This window comes from Lithobates pipiens, unplaced genomic scaffold (assembly GCF_037356315.1).
Source record: "Lithobates pipiens isolate NorthernLeopardFrog02 unplaced genomic scaffold, aLitPip1_a1.2 Scaffold_18, whole genome shotgun sequence".
Classification (NCBI taxonomy): Eukaryota; Metazoa; Chordata; class Amphibia; order Anura; family Ranidae; genus Lithobates; species Lithobates pipiens.
The window spans coordinates 574661774-574685608 of record NW_027507758.1 but is presented as its reverse complement, the minus strand read 5'-3'; the positions used below and the strand labels follow the sequence as shown (position 1 = coordinate 574685608).

The 23835-nt window shown below is 43.7% G+C and overlaps 1 protein-coding gene across 3 annotated transcripts in view; it reads right to left on the bottom strand.

Moving 5' to 3' along the window:
* Positions 1-23835, bottom strand: part of LOC143989051 (cytochrome P450 2K1-like) — an 86598-nt gene that overhangs the window by 3044 nt on the left and 59719 nt on the right. For all 3 annotated transcript variants that reach the window (XM_077489057.1, XM_077489058.1, XM_077489059.1), the window contains exons 7-9: positions 19007-19148; positions 18503-18687; positions 1927-2068 (exon numbers count right to left, since the gene is read on the bottom strand). In XM_077489057.1, coding sequence (XP_077345183.1) covers positions 1927-2068; positions 18503-18687; positions 19007-19148 — 469 coding nt within the window. The remainder of the gene's footprint in view (positions 1-1926; positions 2069-18502; positions 18688-19006; positions 19149-23835) is intronic.

Sequence of the window (23835 nt, the reverse complement as noted above, 5' to 3'; positions counted from 1 at the left end):
GCCAGTGTTGGAGGAATCCTAGGTAGATGGAGCATAGGAGCCAGACACCTCAGAGATACTAAGATGTAGTCTCATGCAGAGCCAATCCAAAGGATCCTTTGCAAGGTCCAGGTGAGGTGGTACAGAATATGGGAGGAATTGCTGTAGTCACCTTGCCTCCCCTGACTTTCTTCTACAGATCCTGAAGTGGGGTACATAAGGCCATGGAGGCCTAACTAGAGTCCTTTTTATGCGAGTAGTGGTGAATCCTGGGAGGGAGTGTACCATCCAGGAACATGACCAGCTGGGCAGAGCTATGGAAGGGGCATTAGAATGATATAATAAAGGAAGCACCTTAATTCCCCCGACCCTCATTTGTGGGTCCTGTCACTTGGTAATGGAAGCTAAATGTTATGGACATAGTATACATGGATAAGTGGTCCCAACGCTGTGGTTCTCCCAAGAAGAGGGATAGGGGTGTAAAGGGAAGATGGCTTAAAGACCTTTACTTGTGTTCTGCGGTAAAATGACTGCTAGAAAATAACTAACCTTGCAGGTTGCATTCCATGCAAAGATTCTGCTAGTATGTCAATGTGCTATGTCACAGGAAAGTTACAGTAAAGTGCAAAAACTGAATTTATGCGTGGACATTCACTTATTCTCAAATACTAGAACCTCAGGCCAGGGATGTTATAAGCAAGCCTTTAGGCCATAAGATTGACACAAAATGGTGGAGAGTCTAACTCAACAGCAGGTGTGTGGTTGTCTTATCCAAAAAGTGGGGGCGGGGAATTGCACAGTTTGGTGCCAACACTTGCCCAATCATAGTCCCCATTACACACTATTAGAATATAATAGTGCAATTGGGAGGATTCCCACATCCACCTTATGGGTCTAAAAAAAATAAAAACTTGCATAGCTATTTGCAGGTGAAACTGCAAGTATATTTATTATTTGTGAATTAACTAACATTCGCTTATTAGTTTTAAGGAGTTTTCACACAATGTATAAAGCTGTAACTGTTGTGTGAATGAGGAAAAATTGAATGTTTTTAAGGTATTTTCTCTTCAGGTTGAATCTGTTTTTAGGCTTTTTTTCTACTAATCAAATGTTTTAGGACATTTTTGGTCAAATGTTGATGGGTTATTTTTTTTTTTTCCTCTTCTTGTTGAAAGTTCTTAGGCTATTGCTTTATGTTATGTTTGGTTGGATGTAGTTGGGCTAATGTTTAATGCCTTGTACACACGATTACGGTTTTACCATCGGAATAAACTCAGTGCAGTGAAGTACAGCACATATGATGAGACTAGAAACAGGAAGTTCAATAGACAGTAGCCAATAGCTTCTGTCTCGTACTTGCTTCAGAGCATGCATCGTTTTTGGTCTGTCGGAACAGCATACAGACTAGTGGTTTTCCCGATAGAAATTGGTTCCGTTGGAAATATTTAGAACATGTTCTATTTCTAGGTCCGTCAGAATTTTCAAAAAAAAGTCTGATGAGGCATACACGCGATCGGAATATACGATGAAAAGCTTCTGTCTGACTTTTTCTGTCAGGCATTCAGCTCGTTTGTACGCAGCATAAGACGTTTTTCACGTCTGTCCAAGCATTCTTATGCTATTTTCTCTTTGGATTGATTATTGTTAGGGTAATAGAGAATGTTACATTCTCCCTGAATAATACAATTTAAATATCAAAACTAACATTTTAACTATATTAAAAGCATTCTGATGGTATATTCATGGATTTTACATGAATGTTGATACATTTACACATTTTTTTTTTATAAACAGACCAAAAAGTAAATTTTTTATTTTAAAAAAAAAAATGGGTCATAGTCTCACAGACATAGTATATTAGTCATTTAAGAAAGATGGTGCCCTACTCACATATCTAACTTAACTTCATAGCTCTAAAAGTGTTTACATACTGTATAAATATATTACCTGCTGAGAAAGGCATAAAAGCTTCATTTCGTAAGAACTGTCCATCGGCAGTTAGAAAATGCTGAGGATAAAACTCTTCCGGTCTCTCAAAGTAAGTTTCATCTCGCAGAACAGTTGTCAGTGATGGGATAATATAAGTACCCTGAAACACAGATTGATTTTTGTCGGTGGTATTGTTTTGGAGCATATTCTATTTTAGAAAGTGAATGAGTAAAAAAAAGGGGGAGAGGGGAGAGGAAATCAGGGAAAGAGAAGGGGAGAGGGGTTGGTTAGTTTTCCAGAAGTTTAGAGACAGTCCATCAAGTCTAATTAATGTTGTGCACAGGGATAGAATTTGGGCTAGGGCACCACGACCACTGGGAGTGGTGCTTTGCTGCCCAAGTCACTTGACCCTGCACCTTGTCCCACTATATTCATTTACTTATAGGCTCAATCAGCCTTTCAGGTCAGTGATGATTTGCCTCTGCGTAGCACTGATTAGAGCTCAGACTCAACCCCTGCAAACCATGTCATAGTAGCCAATCATGAACGGGCAACATCAAACCTATTTGCATTATATGCCTATTTGCATTATATGGTACTGTCCACCATAAGGTACAGTGCTGCCATCAGTTAAGGCTCCTTTTCACCAGAGCTCAAGGGGCTTTCATTCTGGGCAAACAGTAGCATCATAAAGCAACCTGAGTGACTGCAGGAGCCTTACTTATAGAAGACGGGAGCTTTTCTGGTCTGCAACCACTGCCTGCTGAGTTGGGATCTGAGTGAGGTCTATTTTTAGTTTAAAGCATTAACCACTTAAGGACCGCCGTATAGCCATTGTACGTCATTACAATGGCACAGGCAGGCACAAGCATGTAACTGTACGTGCCTGCCTTCCAGCGGGTGGGGGGTCCGATCGGACCCCCTCCCGCTGGATACGGCGGTCCCGTTCGCTCCCGGAGCGATCCGTGATGAGGGGATGGCCGTTGGTTTCTGGCCATCCCCTCTCGATCGCTCCTGGCCAGTGACGAACTTCCTCCCCTGTGAAAATGTAAACACAGGAGGAGGAAGTGATGTCACACTCCTCGTGGCAGTCTTTTTGACCGGACAGCGCGGAGTGAAGACACACAAGTAAGTGCACCAACAGTCCACTGACACATAGGTACACATAGGCACACATTTCACCCCAGTCACCCCCCGATCACCCCCCCGATCGGCCCCCCGCCCCCCCCCAGTCACAGTGTCACTAATGCAGTGTTCATTTATTTATTGATCACTATATTTAGTGTCAGTTGTGACTGTAAAAAGTGTCAGGGCAGCTAGTGTTAGGCCCCTTTAGGTCCAGGGTAGCCCCCTACCCCCCCTAATAAAGGTTTAACCCCTTGATTGCCCTCCCAGTTAACCCTTTCACCCCCTTTTACCAGTGTCACTAAGCGATCGTTTTTCTGATCGCTGCAATAGTGTCACTGGTCCCGCTAGGAAGCTAGTTTTTTTTTTAGGTTCAACGCCAGGTTTTTATAGCGTTAGGTACCCCGATATATAACCTAATAAAGGTTTTAACCCCTTGATTGCCCCTAGAGTTAACCCTTTCACCAGCGATCGCTGCATAAGTGTCACTGGTGACGCTGGTTAGCCAGTTAGTTATTTAGTTATTTAGGTTCCCCGTCAGGTTTTTATAAAGCTTCAGGTACCCCCATATAAATACCCAATAAAGGTTTTAACCCCTGATTGCCCTTAGTTAACCCTTTCACCAGTGATCACCGTATAAGTGTTACGGGTGACGCTGGTTAGGTAGTTCACTTTTTATAGCATCGGGGCACCCGCCATTTATTACCTAATAAAGGTTTAACCCCCTGATCACCCGGCGGGTGATATAAATTTGGTTTTAGGGTCAGAAAGGGTCTGCGTCGCCCCAGGCAGTGCTAGGTTAGTGCCAGTACCGCTAACACCCACGCGCAAAGCATACACCTCCCTTAGTGGTATAGTATCCGAACAGATCAATATCTGATCTGATCAGATCTATACTAGCATGCCCAGCAATTTAGGGTTCTAAAAAAACGCATTGTTAGCAGGATCAATCCAGATACCTGCTAGCACCTGCGTTTTGCCCCTCTGCCCAGCCCAGCCCAGCCCACCCAAGTGCAGTATCGATGGATCACTGTCACTTACAAAACACAACACACATAACTGCAGCGTTCGCAGAGTCAGGCCTGATCCCTGCGATCGCTAACAGTTTTTTTTGTAGCGTTTTATACAGTCGCTGACAGGCTAGGTGCTTTTTTACCTGTGAGTCTCACTACTGTACCCCTAAATTTAGAGCCCAAAATGGCAAAGCGAAGGTACACTAGTGAAGAGGCCTACACGTTTCTGAGCATGACAGATAGTGAAGAGGAAGACACTGATCTGTCAGATTCAGGCTCAGAATACGAACCTGTAGAGGACAGCGCCTCCATGTCAGATAGCTCTGACGACGAAGAAGAGGTCCCTGCTAACGTCAGGCGTACCCGACCCCGATCTTCTGATGTTGTTGAGGTGCAGGAACCGCAAGTCCCTCGTATGGAGTATAGAGCCAGTACTAGCGCCGCTCATCCTTTTGGTGAACTGGCAAGCACCAGCGGCCTAGTACACCCTGGACGTACATCCAGCACTGCAGTATCACGTGGTGACGTGGCAAGTCCCATAAGTGCAGTTCAAGCTGGCGAGGTGGCAAGCACAAGTAGTGTCCCGCTGCCACCAAGAAGAGGAAGACAGGCCCGTCGTTCCCATAGTGCCCTTCCTGCAGAATTCGCCAATCCTGATTGGGTGCCCACCACTTCTGCAGCACCAGTACTTCCCCCATTCACTGCCCAACCCGGTATTCAGGTGGATACAGATGATTTTACGCCACTCGATTTTTATTCTCTGTATTTCACGGAAGATCTCTATAGATCTATTGTGGACCAAAACAATTTATATGCTGGTCAACACATCGCCGCTAATCCCCAGTTGCCGTCTCTTGCCAGAGATTGGAAACCAGTTACGGTTTCCGAATTTAAGACCTTTCTGGGCCTTTCCCTCAACATGGGCACACATAAATTCATGACGTTGCGGGCTTATTGGTCCACGCATCCGACTGACCACATGCCCGTGTTCTCTAACTCCATGTCCAGGAAACGATACGAGCAGATCTTGCGGTTCATGCACTTCAGTGACAATGAACTTTGTCGTCCACGTGGAGACCCTGAATACGATCGGCTCTACAAAATTCGGCCCCCCATAAACCACTTCAACCAACGTTTTGCAGACTTGTTTACTCCCCAAAAAGTTGTCTGCGTTGATGAGTCCCTGGTTAAGTTTACTGGTCGCTTGTCATTCAAACAGTACATTCCCAACAAGCGTACCAGATACGGGGTCAAGCTCTATAAGTGCTGTGACAGGGCCACAGGCTATGCATGGAGCTTTATGGTTTATGAGGGTAAAGATAGTTACGTAGAGCCGGAGAACTGCCCTGATTACATAGGAAGCACTGGCAAGATAGTGTGGAAATTGGTGTCACCCTTATTCGGAAAGGGGTACCACTTGTACGTGGACAACTATTACACCAGCGTGCCACTGTTTAGTCATTTATTTGATTATCAGATTGGAGCATGTGGCACCGTGCGACCTAATCGCCGGGGCTTTCCCCAGCGGCTTGTAGATTCCCGTCTTAGGCTGGGGGAGAGAGCCTGCTATCGGTGTAATAATTTGCTTGCTATGAAGTGGAGGGATAATAAGAATGTTTTCGTTCTTACCTCCCTTCATGCAGACACGACGGTCCAAATTTCTACGGCGACTGGTATTGTGGAGAAACCCCTCTGTGTCCACAAATATAACAAAAATATGGGAGGGGTGGACCTCAATGACCAGTTGTTGGCGCCGTATCTAGCTTCCCGTAAGGCCAGACGCTGGTACAAAAAAGTGTCTGCTTACTTATTTCAATTGGCTTTGCTGAATGCTTTTGTGCTATACAAAACTTCAGGCGGGACTTTAACCTTTCTTTTCTTCCAAAGAGAGGTTGTCACAGAGCTTCTGTATCCAGACAGTTCTGCACCTCACCATTCCCAACCAAATGCAGTAAGCTGGCTGCATGAGAGGCATTTTTCTTATGTCCTCCCGAGTACCCCTACCCAACGAGCCCCCCAAAAAAGATGTTGTGTCTGTACCAAGCGCGGATTTAGGCGTGACACCCGTTGTTATTGTCCACGCTGTCCTGGCAATCCTGGTCTTTGTCAGGGTGAGTGTTTTGAACGCTACCACACACTAGTGAAGTATTAGCGTAGGGTACAGCATTTCACAGGCTAGGCACACTAACACAGAGTCTCCCAAGATGCCATCGCATTTTGAGAGACCCGAACCGTTACAGTTGTTACAGTTTACAGTTCAAAAAAAAGTGTATAAAAATAAAAAAAATAAAAGTAAAATAAAAAAAAACAAAAAATAAATAAAATATAAAAACCAAAAATACTTGTCGTTTTATTGTTCTCTCTCTCTCTCTCTAATTTTTTATACTTTACTGTTTACTGTGTTATTGTTAACCATTTTTCATGTTTTCAGGTACGCCATTCAGCTGCAGCGTGCATTTATTTATCTTGACAGCAACAGCGTTTGCTCCCACGATACATAAAGCTGCGACTCCAGTGCTGTAGGAGGTGATTTCACCCCCACAGTTAAAAAAGAGCATATATGCCGAAGCATGGGGGCATAAGGGGTGGAGGAGCGATTTTGCTCCTAATGCCGCCTACATACGGTCAAAATTCCGACGGAGGGCTTGCCCGTGGAAAAGTTTGAACGTATGTACGCGGCATAACTTTTTTGCCGGAGGATGCCCCCATGCTTCGGCATATATATATTTTAGGCACAGGTTGTGTTAAAAAATGTTTTATTTTTTACTGTTTTTTTTTGGCAATTGCTTTGCAGGTATGGTATGGTAAGGTTTTACTGTTATACTGGGATGTTACTTTGTTTTAACGTTAACCATAATTTGCTTAGCAGGTACGCCATTCAGCTGCAGCGCGGATTTATTTATCTTGACAGCAACAGCGTTTGCTCCCACGATACATAAAGCCGTGACTCCAGTGCTGTAGGAGGTGATTTCACCACCACAGTTAAAAAAGAGCATATATGCCGAAGCATGGGGGCAGAAGGGGTGGAGGAGCGATTTTGCTCCTAATGCCGCGTACATACGGTCAAAATTCCGACGGAGGGCTTGCCCGTGGAAAAGTTTGAACGTATGTACGCGGCATAACTTTTTTGCGGGAGGATGCCCCCATGCTTCGGCATATATATATTTTAGGCACAGGTTGTGTTAAAAAATGTTTTATTTTTTACTGGATTTTTTGGCATTTGCTTTGCAGGTATGGTATGGTAAGGTTTTACTGTGATGTTACTTTGTTTTAACGTTAACCATAATTTGCTTAGCAGGTACGCCATTCAGCTGCAGCGCGGATTTATTTATCTTGACAGCAACAGCGTTTGCTCCCACGATACATAAAGCCGTGACTCCAGTGCTGTAGGAGGTGATTTCACCACCACAGTTAAAAAAGAGCATATATGCCGAAGCATGGGGGCATAAGGGGTGGAGGAGCGATTTTGCTCCTAATGCCGCGTACATACAGTCAAAATTCAGACGGAGGGCTTGCCCATGGAAAAGTTTGAACGTATGTACGCGACATAACTTTTTTGCGGGAGGATGCCCCCATGCTTCGGCATATATAAATGGTGCATGTATGTCCATCATTAGAAGTGGGTGGATGAAGGGAGGTATTCTAATGGTGGGCATACCCACCGATCAATCTCTTTTTTTTCGTTCAGACAACATGACTCTCAGTAAATAGCTTGGGGTGTCTACTTTCCAAAATGGGGTAATTTGGGGGGGTTTTGTGCTATTTTGGCATTTTATGGCCTTCGAAACTGTAATAGGTAGTGAGGAGTGAAATAAAAAATTTGCGCCCTTAGAAATCCAGAAGGTGGCGATTGGTTTTTGGGGCCCCGTACGCAGCTAGGCTCCCAAAAAGTCCCACACATGTGGTATCCCCGTACTCAGGAGAAGCAGCAAAATTTATTTTGGGGTGCAATTCCACATATAACCATGGCATGTGTGAGCAATATATAATTTAGTGACAACTTTTTGTAAAAAAAATAAATATTTTTATTTTTTGTCATTATTCAATCCCTTGGAACAAAAAAAAAATATTCAATGGTCTCAACATGCCCCTCAGCAAATAGCTTGGGGTGTCTACTTTCCAAAATGGGGTCATTTGGGGGGGTTTTGTGCCATCTTGGCATTTTATGGCCTTCAAAACTGTGATAGGTAGTGATAGGTAGTGAGGAGTAAAATAAAAAATGTATGCCCTTAGAAATCCTGAAGGCGGTGCTTGGATTTCGGGGTCCCGTACACGGCTAGGCTCCAAAAAAGTCCCACATATGTGGTATCCCTGTACTCAGGAGAAGCAGCAGAATGTATTTTGGGGTGTCATTTCACATATGCCCATAGCATGTGTGAGCGATATATCATTTAGTGACAACTTTGTGCAAAAAAAAAAGTTTGTAATATTCCCGCAACTTGTGGCAAAATATAAAATATTCCATGGACTCAACATGCCTCTCAGTAAATAGCTTGGGGTGTCTACTTTCCAAAATGGGGTCATTTTGGGGGGTTTTGTGCTATTTTGGCATTTTATGGCCTTCGAAACTGTGATAGGTAGTGAGGGGTGAAATCAAAAATTTGCACCCTTAGGCCGCGTACACACTGGCGGACTGTTCGCCCAACTTTGTTCGTCAAACAGTTTGACAAACAGTCCGCTCAAAATTAGCATGAGCGGACTTGACCACACACGACGAACGAACAGTCCACTGAAAACTTGCGCGATGACGTGAACGGCACGTACGACGGGACGAGAAATTCGGTGTCCGATACACTGCAATGCAACCTTCGCCGTGTAAATTCTTTCTGAGCATGCGCGAGACTTAGTTTGCCGAAAAAGGCTACACACGAGCGGACTGTCCGCTCAAACCAAGTTTCAGCGGACAGTTTTACGGAAATTCCGAAAAACTTTGTTCGTCAGACTGTCCGCTGAAACTGTCCGCTGAAGCCCACACACGAGCGGACTGTCCGCTGAAACACTGTTCAGCGGACAAAGTTGAGCGAACAGTCCGCCCGTGTTTACGCGGCCTCAGAAATCCTGAAGGTGGTGATTGGTTTTCGGGGTGCCGTGCGCGACTAGACTCCCAAAAAGTCCCACACATGTGGTATCCCCATACTCGGGAGAAGAAGCTGAATATATTTTGGGGTGCAATTCCACATATAACCATGGCATGTGTGAGCAATATATCATTTAGTGACAACTTTTTGTAAAAAAAAATGTTTTTTTTATTTTTTGTCATTATTCAATCCCTTGGGACAAAAAAAAAATATTCAATGGTCTCAACATGGCCCTCAGCAAATAGCTTGGGGTGTCTACTTTCCAAAATGGGGTCATTTGGGGGGGGTTTGTGCCATCTTGGCATTTTATGGCCTTCAAAACTGTGATAGGTAGTGATAGGTAGTGAGGAGTAAAATGAAAAATGTATGCCCTTAGAAATCCTGAAGGCGGTGCTTGGATTTCGGGGTCCCGTACGCGGCTAGGCTCCCAAAAAGTCCCACACATGTGGTATCCCTGTACTCAGGAGAAGCAGCAGAATGTATTTTGGGGTGTCATTTCACATATGCCCATAGCATGTGTGAGCAATATATCATTTAGTGCCAACTTTGTGCAAAAAAAAAAAGTTTGTAATATTCCCGCAACTTGTGGCAAAATATAAAATATTCCATGGACTCAACATGCCTCTCAGTAAATAGCTTGGGGTGTCTACTTTTCAAAATGGGGTCATTTTGGGGGGTTTTGTGCTATTTTGGCATTTTATGGCCTTCGAAACTGTGATAGGTAGTGAGGGGTGAAATCAAAAATTTGCACCCTTAGAAATCCTGAAGGTGGTGATTGGTTTTCGTGGTGCCGTGCGCGACTAGACTCCCAAAAAGTCCCACATATGTGGTATCCCCGTACTCGGGAGAAGTAGCGGAATATATTTTGGGGTGCAATTCCACATATAACTATGGCATGTGTGAGCAATATATAATTTAGTGACAACTTTTTGTAAATTTTTTATTTTTTTTTGTCATTATTCAATCCCTTAGGACAAAAAAAATAAATATTCAATGGGCTCAACATACCCATCAGCAGTTTCCTTGGGGTGTCTACTTTCCAAAATGGGATCATTTGGGGGGGGGTTGTACTGCCCTGCCATTTTAGCACCTCAAGAAATGAGCTAGGCAGTCATAAATTAAAAGCTGTGTAAATTCCAGAAAATGTACTCTAGTTTGTAGACGCTATAACTTTTGCGCAAACCAAAAAATATACGCTTATTGACATTTTTTTTACTAAAGACATGTGGCTGAATAAATTTTGCCCTCAATGTATGACTAAAATTTAGTTTATTAGATTTTTCTTATAACAAAAAGAAGAAAATATCATTTTTTTTCAAAATTTTCGCTCTTTTTCCATTTATATCGCAAAAAATAAAAATCGCAGAGGCAATCAAATACCATCAAAAGAAAGCTCTATTTGTGGGAAGAAAAGGACGCAAATTTCGTTTGGGTGCAATATTGCATGACTGCGCAATTACCAGTTAAAGCAGCGCAGTGCGAAATTGTAAAAAGACCTCTGGTCCTTAAGGTGTTTATTGGTCCGGGGCTGTAGTGGTTAAAGAGTAACAATTTTTTTGTTAAAAAATCAATCCCCTTGTAATGTACATTGTAGGGATTTTAACAAACTTTGAAGCTGATTCATTCCTAAGTTTTGTTGCTGTGAAAAAATAGCTTTGTTTCACCTGACTGAGTGCATACTAATTCAGAGTGGAAGAGTCTGGTTCATTATAATCACCTGGTGCACAATTCAGATGCAGTGTCTGCATCCCTTTAGAGGTGATTAACTTTTGGGGAGTATCTCACCAAAACTAAAATTCCTATAGCAGGGGGTGCCTAAAAACTGCCTTTTATCTTAGCACAGTCTTCTGGGGAAATCAGGGAGCCAATCGCACAAGCAGGGCATGATATATCTGGGGTTGTTCTGTACACTAATGGTTTACAGAATGCCTCCAGGTTGCCAAATTCCATTTAATTTTAGAAAAAATTGCAGTGGCTACAGATTGGAAAGGAAAGATCATTTTTAATAAAATTTATTTTCCAAATGGACGTGTAGCAATTTTATATGCTTTATTTTTCTTTATTTGCTATATATATATTTTTTTTAAACAAAGGTGAAGTTATCATTTAATATTATCTTGATGCCTTATTGTAAACAATAATATTTTTGATTTACTGTTAGGCTTCATTCTCATGGACTTGTACATTCAGGGTATAGGGCTGTGTTTGCCCAAGCTAGTTGCACAGGTGTCCCTGTATCCACATACAAGCAGTCCCATTCCTGTCTATTGAGATGCAGCGACTGCATGGAAACAGGTCCTGGTCCCAATTGGAGAGTGGTGCAGGTGTGGGCAAGTGTCCCCAAATGCAAACAGTGTGCCTAAATATGGTCACTTTGTCAACGGTACAAAAAAGTCAAATGACCAGACCTTTAACTGCCTTAACAGCAAGGAACACATGGAAGGGTGACGCATGTCAAACAACAAAGAAAAATTCCCACAGTTCATGTTAAAAACAGGGGTTTAGTTTGCACACATTTGCAAATACATGTGTAAGCTGCGGAGGCCTCAACAAGGCACCCCAGTACTATCAGCAGTCCTAATGCTATAATTTTGAGAGCTTCCATAGTAGAAGCACATATACAACAATGGATAGATTAGACAGGTATGCCTGGAGAGAACCCATTCCTCCTTAAAGGCACAGGGGCAAACTGGACACCCTCTACATAGCACAATGGCAGCGAAGGCGTCCAGTGAGTGTCCATGGTCACTTTTTCTAACTTGTCACACTAGTAACATACAAGGGAAATTCATATCTCCCAACTTTCTGAGATGTGAAAAGGGACCTCTTTGTATCCAGGCAAAGGACACAGCCCTACCACAACACTTAAGACTCGTACACACGGTACGATTGTTGGCCAACTGATTTTTGCCAAAAGGGCGTGTGCCAGGATCTTGTCTTGCATACTAATGTTACACAATTGTGCCACAAACACGAACGTAGTGATGTACTACGAGGAATTTCAGCTCTTGAGAGCCACCCTTTGGGCCCCTTCTGCTAATTTTGTGTTTGAGTATTCGTGTTTGTACTTTCGACTTTTGTTTGACGGATTTGTTTACTGACCATACGAAAATCTGACAACAAACCGTTGCCCATCGAAAATTTACTAGCCTGCCATCCAACATTTGTTGGCAGAAAGTTGGACAACAATTGTCAGTAGGAGCGTAATAACAGTAAAGCCCCATACACACTATCAGTTTTTCTGCTGAGTTTTTCCTTCAGATTTACCAAAACCATATAATATGAGGTCAAACCTTAGGAGTTTCAATTTGTATGCAATCAGGCAGGCCCTTGCACTACATGGTTTTGGTAAATCTGAAGGAAAAACTCAGCAGAAAAAACTGATACTGTGTATGGGGCTTTAGATTTTAGGACAACAGTCTGTCAACAGACAATCCCCTGCCAAAAATTGTACCGTGTGTTCCGCCTATCACGGGCGTCGTCTCATCCTCGTACTACGGACGAGGATGATACGACGTCCGTGATAGGCGGAACACAGCCTGCTGGGAAATTCAGTGTTCCGCCTATCACAGGCGAAGGAGGAGGCGCGGCTTTTGAATTTTACAATGGCCGCCGACGAAGAGGGCACGGGACGGAGGCAAGGCAAGGCACGGCACGGGACAGGACAGGACGGGACGGGACGGGACGGGACGGGACGAAGGCAAGGCACGACACGGGACGGAGGCTCGGGACAAAGGCTCGGGACACAGGTAGGCTGGACACACACACACACACACACACACACACACACACACACACACACACACACACACACACACACACGGATGGAGACACACACACACGGATGGATGGATGGATGGAGACACACACACACACACACACACACACAGGGATGGATGGATACACACACACACAGGGATGGATGGATGGATGGATGGAGACACACACACACAGGGATGGATGGATGGATGGATGGATGGATGGATGGAGACACACACACACAGGGATGGATGGATGGATGGATGGAGACACACACACACAGGGATGGATGGATGGATGGACACACACACACACAGGGATGGATGGACGGACACACAGGGATGGACGGACACACAGGGATGGACGGACACACAGGGATGGACGGACACACACACAGGGATGGACAGGCATGTCTCACCCTCGGCTTATACACGAGTCAATAAGTTTGCCAGTTTTTTGGGGGGTAAATTGGGGGCCTCGGCTTATATTCGGGTCGGCCTATACTCGAGTATATACGGTAGTTGTAATAGCTAAATAATACACTGTTTAACAAGGGCTATACCTCTAGGCCCAGAAAGAGGGACAACTAAAGAGGAAAGAGGGACAGAGGGATTTTGTTTAAAATTAGGAAAAGTTGGGATCTATGCCAATTGAGACAGAACTATCAATTGCCAGGGTGGGGTCAATTTACTAAAACTGGAGCACTCAGAATCTGGTGCAGCTCTGCGTGGTAGCCAATCAGCTTCTAACTTCAGCTTGTTCAATTAACCACTTGCCGACCGCCGCACGCCGATGTACGTCGGCAGAATGGCACGGGCAGGCATAAGCACATACATGTACGTGATTTGCCTCCCGCGGGTCGGGGGCCCGATCGGGCCCCCGCCCGGTGCCTGCGGCGGTCGGTTTTCGTTCGGGAGCGATCCCGGACGAGGGGACGGCCATTCATTCATGGCCACCCCCTCGCGATCGCTCCCGACGAATGGAAATCCCCGGTGACATCACTTCCTCTCCTGTAATGTAAACACAGGAGAGGAAGTGATGTATTCTCTCCTCCGTGTCGGTATTTTTCGTTCCGACACGGAGGAGAGCGGATCAGTGAGTTGCACCAACACATCCCACACACAGTAGAACATGCCAGGCACACTCACACCCCCCCTTTACCCCCCGATCACCCCCCCAATTACCCCTGCCCCCCAGTCACAGTGACACCAATGTCATTTTTTTTTTTTTTTGCATTGGTGTCATTTGTGACTGTAATAACTGTTAGGGCAGTTAGGGTTAGCCCCCTTTAGTTCTAATGTACCCCCCTAACCCCCCCAATAAAGGTTTAACCCCGTGATCACCCCCCGTCGCCAGTGTCACTAAGGCTGGGTTCACATTGCAGCGGTTTATGAGAACGAATGTGATTCGCACCGCACTGCAGTGCAAATCACATCCGATCTCTGTGCGATTCGAGTTCAGCCATTCGCCGCACCCGCCGCACCCGCCACACCCGCCGCACCCGCCGCAAATTCGCACGGGACCCTTTTTTTGGCCCGCAGCAGAATCGGATCGCATGGGTGTTCACACCATGCGATCCGAGTTTGCAGATCGCACTGCGATATGCGAACTGATCTGGGGGTGTCAGTAACATTTCACTGACACTCCCAGCAGTTCGCATAGGGCAGTGTGAACTGCCGCCGGGAGGCATGCGATGCGGGAACCCGCCGCGGATTCGCGGCGTTTCCGCATCGCTCCAGTGTGAACCCAGCCTAATAAGCGATCATTTTTCTGATCGCCGTATTAGTGTCACAGGTGACGCTAGTTAGGCAGGTAGGTATTTAGGTTCGCCGCAGCTTTTTATAGCGCTAGGGACCCCCATATACTACCGCATAAAGCCCCCTGATTGCCCCCTAGTTAACCCTTTCACCAGTGATCACCATATAACTGTTACAGGTGACGCTGGTTGGTTAGTTATTTTTTTATAGTTTCAGGGCACCCGCCATTTATTACCTAATAAAGGTTTAACCCCCTGATCACCCGGCAGGTGTCATTTGTGACTAATAACTGTTAGGGCAGTTAGGGTTAGCCCCCTTTAGTTCTAAGGTACCCCCCTAACCCCCCAATAAAGGTTTAACCCCGTGATCACCCCCCGTCGCCAGTGTCACTAAGGCTGGGTTCACATTGCAGCGGTTTATGAGAACGGATGTGATTCGCACCGCACTGCAGTGCAAATCACATCCGATCTCTGTGCGATTCGAGTTCAGCTATACAGATAGTATGGCTGAATTCGTGTCGCACCCGCCGCACCCGCCGCAAACTCGCACGGGACCCTTTTTTTGGTCCGCAGCAGAATCGGATCGCATGGGTGTTCACACCATGCGATCCAAGTTTGCAGATCGCACTGCGATATGCGAACTGATCTGGGGGTGTCATTAACATTTCACTGACACTCCCAGCAGTTCGCATAGGGCAGTGTGAACTGCCGCCGGGAGGCATGCGATGCGGGAACCCGCCGCGCATTCGTGGCGTTCCCGCATCGCTCCAGTGTGAACCCAGCCTAATAAGCGATCGTTTTTCTGATCGCTGTATTAGTGTCACAGGTGACGCTAGTTAGGCAGGTAGGTATTTAGGTTCGCCGCAGCTTTTTATAGCGCCAGGGACCCCCATATACTACCGCATAAAGCCCCCTGATTGCCCCCTAGTTAACCCTTTCACCAGTGATCACCATATAACTGTTACAGGTGACGCTGGTTGGTTAGTTATTTTTTTATAGTTTCAGGGCACCCGCCATTTATTACCTAGTCTCACTAGTGTACCCCTAAATTTAGGGGTGTCTACTTTCTAAAATGGGGTCATTTGGGGGGGGGGGTTTGTGCCATCTTGGCATTTTATGGCCTTCAAAACTGTAACGCCCTTAGAAAGCCTGAAGGCGGTGCTTGGTTTTTGGGGCCCCGTACGCGGCTAGGCTCCCAAAAAGTCCCACATATGTGGTATCCCCGTACTCAGGAGAAGCAGCAGAATTTATTTTGGGGTGTCATTTCACATATGCCCATGGCATGCGTGAGCAATATATCATTTAGTGACAACTTTGTGAAAAAAAAAAAAAGTTTGTAATTTTCCCGCAACTTGTGGCAAAATATAAAATATTCCATGGACTCAACATGCCTCTCAGCAAATAGCTTGGGGTGTCTACTTTCTAAAATGGGGTCATTTGTGGGGGTTTTGTGCCATCTTGGCATTTTATGGCCTTCAAAACTGTAATAGGTAGTGAGAAGTGAACTCAAAAAATTACGCCCTTAGAAAGCCTGAAGGCGGTGCTTGGTTTTCGGGGCCCCGTACGCGGCTAGGCTCCCAAAAAGTCCCACATATGTGGTATCCCCGTACTCAGGAGAAGCAGCAGAATTTATTTTGGGGTGTCATTTCACATATGCCCATGGCATGCATGAGCAATATATCATTTAGTGACAACTTTGTGAAAAAAAAAAAAAAAAAAAAAAAGTTTGTAATTTTCCCGCAACTTGTGGCAAAATATAAAATATTCCATGGACTCAACATGCCTCTCAGCAAATAGCTTGGGGTGTCTACTTTCTAAAATGGGGTCATTTGTGGGGGTTTTGTGCCATCTTGGCATTTTATGGCCTTCAAAACTGTAATAGGTAGTGAGGCGTGAAATCAAAAATTTACGCCCTTAGAAAGCCTGAAGGCGGTGCTTGGTTTTCGGGGCCCTGTACGCGGCTAGGCTCCCAAAAAGTCCCACATATGTGGTATCCCCGTACTCAGGAGAAGCAGCAGAATTTATTTTGGGGTGTCATTTCACATACGCCCATAGCATGTGTGAGCAATATATCATTTAGTGACAACTTTGTGTAAAAAAAAAAAAAAAATTTTTTTTTTGTCATTATTCAATCGCTTGAGGCAAAAAAATAAAATATTCAATGGGCTCAACATGCCTCTTATCAATTTCCTTAGGGGGTCTACTTTCCAAAATGGGGTCATTTGGGGGGGTTTTGTACTGCCCTGTCATTTTAGCACCTCAAGAAATGAGATAGGCAGTCGTAAACTAAAAGCTGCGTAAATTCCAGAAAACGTACCTTAGTTTGTAGATGTGACAACTTTTGCGCAAACCAATAAATATACAATTATTGACTTTTTTTTTACCAAAGACATGTGGCTGAATACATTTTGTCCTAAATGTATGACTAAAATTGAGTTTATTGGATTTTTCTAATAACAAAAAGTAGAAAATATCATTTTTTTTCAAAATTTGCGGTCTTTTTACGTTTATATCGCAAAAAATAAAAATCGCAGAGGCAATCAAATACCATCAAAAGAAAGCTCTATTTGTGGGAAGAAAAGGACGCAAATTTTGTTTGGGTACAACATTGCATGACCGCGCAATTACCAGTTAAAGCAGCGCAGTGCCAAAGTGTAAAAAGACCTCTGGTCATTTACCAGCAAAATGGTCCGGTCTGAAAGTGGTTAAGCTTTGACAATAAAACCTGGAAGCCGATTGTTTTCTATGTAGAGCTGCACCCTCCAGTTTTAGTACATCCCTCCCATTGCATTTCAGTAGTTTACTGATTCTGATTCAGAAATATACTGGTTCAGGGCCTAAGGACCTGTTTTTGGTGCCACTACAGTACTGATTATTTCTTTGCAGAAGTGTCTGGTTTGGCCAGTAAAATTAATTTGTTATCTCTGCAAACATGATTCTGGTTTTAATTGTGATAATTTGGTTTTGATTTGGCTTTATGATCACGATCCTGCTAATTTTATAATACTGAGGTCTCTGTAATTTAGTTTTGAAGCTATATGCTGTGCATGTTAGAACTGCAGAGCACATTGCATCTCCTTTTCTCCATAACATAGGAGGAAGGTGTTCTTTAATCTTAACACCCTTTCATTTTGAATACGTTTATTTGCGATAACAATGGTGGGTGAACAATACAGAAGATTTCCAGCAAAAGCCCTTATTTCTGCACTAATTAAACAGATATATAACAACAAGAAAACACTTTCAATGCTATATTTAACTGACCAAAGGGGAGAAATAAGAGACGTTCATTGCTAGGGTTTGCAAATATTGCCAAGTGTATGTAAACCCAAAACAATGGCTATCTTTTGTTTGCTTCCCTTTGGTCTGTCAAATTAACTTTATTAATTATTTTGCTATATCTGTTCAATAAGTGCAATAAAAAAAAAGTTCATCCTGTCAGAAATCTCCTTAGCTATTAGCTTCCTGAGCTCACCGCCTATACTGCATTTGAATCAGTAATCATCATTCCCAGATCTTTATTTGGACTACATCTCTCCACTGTATATAGAAGAAGACAGGGGTGTTCTGTAGCCCTGTTTTGGGTTGACAACACTAATCCTTCATAGACACAGTTGAGAGGTCATTGTCACCCCAGGAAAGAAAGTACGTTACTTGCGAGATCACCAGATGAAAATAAAGAAAAAGAAAACAAATGCAACCACCACACCTAAAGACTGGTGAGATAAAACATATCACGTTTTTGGTTCTTAGGTCCTAATCTGATGCAGGCTTGTAAGAGATAACTAGAAAAAGGGAGTGAAAGGTCTTGTCTATAGTATATACATTTATTTACATTTACAATTACATTTATACATACATACCTTTGGTATAGTGTATCCCCAGAATGTGACATCTGTAGTTGTTTCATGGGGAAGGTTGTTTGGTACAATATTGGCAAATCTTTGTATCTCATGAATGACAGCATCTGTATAGGGCATTGCTTTCCTGTGAGAACTTTGTGGTCTTGAGGAACCAATCACATTATCAATTTCCTTCTGGACATTCTCTGTTCAATGAATACACACATTAGGAAATATGAAATTGTTATTTTTATGACCTTTCTATATTTTAGACAATGAGAGTGGATGGGGACAGATCTATTACAAAACAAAAAAATGTCAAATTGCTATATAATCTCCGTTATATAGTATGTGGGTATACCTAAAAAAAACTTTCACAATGTATATCCAATCAAGTAGGTCCTTTAAAAGGCAGTAATGTTGGTATATTGCGTAGGAGTTTGTACATTACATTTTTAATATTTTGTCAGCTTTAGAGCTTGCCCTTAAAAAAAAAAAAAAAATACATCTACATGGAGTTCTTACTCTGTATTTCAGGGTATTTCATCATTAGTAGAAGTCCCCATCTCAGAGTGGTGGAAGTTGTCTCCGTCCCAGCAGCGAACAAGTTACTTAGAAGCATAATTAGGTTGCTGTCGTGAAAGTAATAACCATCAACAGGCTTCTCCTGGAATGTCAAGTTCAACAATGTAATTATAATGACCATAAATTAAAAAAATATATACAGTATATACATTTAAAGCTGAAAATTATTCTACATATTTTTTGCCTGCACTGATTCCCTGATTACTTAACTAATTGTATATCCAAAGACATCATCACAGGGTCTACATGCTTCTCAATATAATGAGAGCAGATCCTGGCTGGTAGAAGAGACCAACTGGTAGCTTCCTAAAAACATTACAGTACTGCGCCTCAGTATTCCTCTCAAGAGACCTCAGTCCAGATGTAATCAGTGGGCTGACACTTGGGGGGAGTTATGCAAGCATCAAAATGCCTTGGTGAGTGGATGGCAGTCTGGAGGAGTGGGTGTTCATAGGCAGGCTACATTTGCATGTAGACCACCCTAAATAATGCCCATATGCGATGCCGAACCTCTATAATGGAAAGAACTAAAATCCAATAAATGAAAAGGGCATGCCACAGACAGTCAGGGTGGGAAGGAAAGTGCTAGAGTATTCTGGACATTCTCCAAGCAGGAAATGATGCCCTTAATATACACCGTGCAAAGCTTATTGCGTGCAGTTAAATTAAAGTAAGCAATTTCAGTACAGGAGAGGAGCTTGTACAACTGTGCAATAATGCAGGTAAAGTTCAACATGGAATAAATATCTGTAGTGTTCAGACACAGAGCAGTACTGAGAGCACCCAACTCTATGCAGCTCCATGTTTTGGTGTCAGAGCTGAAATAGAACACTTTAAATTATATATGAAGCCCACTTTTTTTTTTTACGTTTTGGATACTAGGGTGTGGTTAAAAACCCAATTGAATTTTTTTTTCTTTTTTGCTACAACTGTTACTACTGCTGGAGACACAACATGAAGTGAAAGGAGATCTTTCCAAATGAGGAAAGATTCCCTCTTAGCCCTTGTACACACGGTCGGAGATTCCGACAACCAAATCCGTCGGACAAAGTTGTCGGAAAATCTGACGTGATGATGTTATTTCGTTACGACGGGACTACGTTGACACTAGTAGCCAATAGCTTTGGTGTAGGAATTTGATCTGAGCATGCGTGGCACTTTTTCCGATCGGAATTCTCTACACATGATCGGAGTATGTCCGATCGGAGCATTTTGTCGGAAAATTTTACCAACAAGTTGGAAAACTTGGTCTGTCGGAAACTCAGATGGAAACAGTCCGATGTAGATCACACAGTGTTGGAATATCCAACAAAACGGTCCGATCGGACACATTCCGTCGGAATCTCCGACCATGTGTACAAGGGCTTAGACAGTTTTTGATACAATAGTCTCATTGAACAAGTGTCTCATTGAAAGATTTTCCCTCTATTCAAGTTCCAATCACAACCATAAAATTACCATCACTTTCTGTGTTTCGTGATAATGATGTCTAGAAAAAGTACAGCAGTCGAATTTACAGAACAGATACAAATTAGAAATAAACACCTTGCTAAGGCACTGACGCTTTTTCACTCTCCCGAAAACGAAAAAAGCTGGTTTTAGCTAGATTACTCAACAAATGGAGTATGCATGTGAAACTTAAAAATAATTGCTATTTTGCTTCTCAATGGAAAACTGATCTCAATTTGACCTAATCCCTTAAACTAGTTAAACTGGTGCAAAGGTACTAAGAATTTTGTATGCTGGTGTCCCATCTAAGCTTTCTCAAGGGCCATCAAATTACAATAAATTATCCACATAGTGGCATTGATTATTTGTCACATGTAAAACTAAAGCTGGACATAGATGGTTTGAAACCTGCCGAATGGGCCAAGATTCAAACCACGTATGGGAAAGCTGAACATACCCAAGTTGATCACTCTATTAACTTGGGTACAACCAGCCTGCCGGATTTTACATGCGATTATTGCTAGCAACAATAGCTGGTTAAATGAACAAAAAATGACCAATGTATTAGCTGCCTAAGGTCAAACATAGATGGAGCAAATTTCTTTCCTGCAACTATGTGTTGAGGACAATGACTCCGCGGGAGGGATTCTCCTGTCAACATGATCTGTGTTGATGGAGGAATCAAGGAATTTCTTTCTTACAACCAATTTTGCAGGAAAGACCCACTAACCCTTTCATTGGGGGGCGTGACCGGATGTCAGGGTGAGAGGTCGCGGCGGGCTCAGACCTACCGCTCGCTCCAGAGACTAATGCTGCCAAGGTAGTTTGGAGGAGGAGGAGGGAAGGAGAAGCCGAGCGTTGAGGTGCCGAAACGAGGGGACGCTGTGAAGCTGTGACACCACGAAAGCGAGAGTAACGGTACACTCGGTTGACCGAACGGCGCAACAGTGGAGATATGTGGAGGTCGCCATAGGAAGCTCTCCCATAGAGGAACACCGATCCCACGTAAGAAACCCTGTGAGAGAGGGAATCCAAGCGAAGGGAGGGATTGAGCGATACCCCCCCCCCCCGGTGGAAGAGACGTAAGACCCGAAGGTATGACTAGGAAAAGGGGGGTGGAGGAGGCGACCACACATAATGGATCACAAACACTACGTAGTTCCAAAGATAAGGCTGGCCACTCGACCGGGCTGACAGGCGTTGCTGCCGCTGCCGCCGCTTCTAAATTGGAGCGATATGCCCATACGCCTAATCAGACCCCAAACCAAACACCTAAAAAGAACGTGCAAGTCGGAGAGGGGCGGCCGCAGAGTACTGCAGCCGTGCAAACGGTCGGAAGGAAAAGCCAGGGCTTGACGTCCGAAATAGAGCCGACAAGTTTAAATAAAGCAATATGTATGGCAGTCCGGTCGGACACTATGGGTGTAATGGGTGGAATATCGGAAGCACAAGCGTCCGTGAGCAATCTCTCCTTGGAGAGGGGGACTGGACGGGACACTGAGATAAGTACAGAAGGAGAAATTTGGGCAAAAGGTAAAGAACCATCACTAAAAGAAATTCTTTCTGCGGTGAATACATGTAAATTATCATTGGATGATGTATCAGACCAATTAAAGCAGATAAGAGAAGACGGGATAAATCTTAAAAATGAAGTACAGAAAACTGCGGCCCGTATATCAGATATGGAGGAGAGAGTCAGCCAGGTGGAGGATGATGTACTCCCGCTGAAACAGGAGATGCAGATGATGAAGGGCCAGTTAAATTTGTGTATGGCTAAAATGGATAATATGGAAAATATTATACGCAGGAAAAATATCAGAGTTTTAGGTGTCCCGGAGAAAAGTGAAGGCAATAATCTTGCTGAATTTATGGAAATATGGATAAAGGATAAAGTAGGGAGTGAGAAGCTATCAAGATTTTTTGCAATCGAAAGGGCGTACAGAATTCCGTTTAGGATGGTGGAAGGAAGAAGTCATCCTAGACCCATAATCATCCAATTGCTGTCCTATAGAGATAAAGTTGTTATCTTTCAAAGAGCAAGAGAACTGCGTAACCTTGAATATAATGGGGTAAAGATTTCATTGTACCCGGATTTTTCCCCAGAGCTGCAAGGACAGAGAGCCAAGTTTATAGAGTGCAAAAAGAAATTGCAGAGTCTTAAAGTGAACTATGCATTGCTTTATCCGGCAAAGTTGAGGGTATCAGCATTTGGGGAAAACATATTTTTTAATAGTCCAGAAGAAGTTAAGTCGTGGTTGGAGGAAAATAAATGTCTGCTGCAACAGAGGGGAATGCTGTAATATGAAAATAGAAAGAAAATGGACATTTTTTTTTTTTTTTTTTCCTTTTTCTGGACTAAGAGGGAATGCCCCCATATTGCTCTGTTTGTCTCCCTCCCTCTCTTCTTCCCCCCCTTCCCTTTTTTTTTTTTTTCGGCAGTAATGTGGACTATTTTTTGTTATAGAAATAAGAGTTATGGGAGTGGGTGGGTAGGGCGAGTAGGTGGGGAGGATATATCACCCTGGGAGGTAAAAACGGTCATGTTGGAAGCCCCTTAGAAGGGCCCCAAGTGGGGCATGGGAGGGTTGGGGAGGGGAAAGAAAAAAGGGATGGGGAGTATGAATGGATGAATGATAGCGAGAGAAAGGAGGTTGAAAGGATAGGAAAGGATATAGGTAGGTATGGCAAAGGATTATTAATTGCACAAAAAAAAATATATTTAAGTATAAAGTTGATGGGTGAAATTGCATTGAATACGGTGGTCAGGGAAAAAGGGCACAAGAAAATGAAATTAAGAGAGGCACAAGGAAATAATATTGTTCAATTTATATAGAATGTGTGTAAAATGTGTACAAGAAATATGGTAAATTTGAGATACAAAATATGTGTGGGATTAAAATTTTGGAGCACAGGGAAAAAAGAAAAAAGCAAGGGGGAGATCACGTGTGAAAACACAGAGAAAGCACGTAGAATGGAGAATAAAAGTATGATATTGTGATTTAGGTTTTAAATATGGGAGTAAGCAGTAAGGCCGCGTACACACGCGCGGACTGTTGGCCCAACTTTGTCCGTCCAACAGTTTGAGCGAACAGTCCGCTCAAACTTAGCATGGACGGACATGGCCACACACGACGGACGAACAGTTTGCTGAAACCGTGCGCGATGACGTGAACGGCACGTACGACGGGACGAAAAATACGACGTCCTATACACTGCAATGCAACCTTCCGACGTGGAAATCCTTTCTGAGCATGCGCGAGACTTAGTTGGCCGAACAAGCCTACACACGAGCGAACAGTCCGCTGAAACCTTGTTTCAGC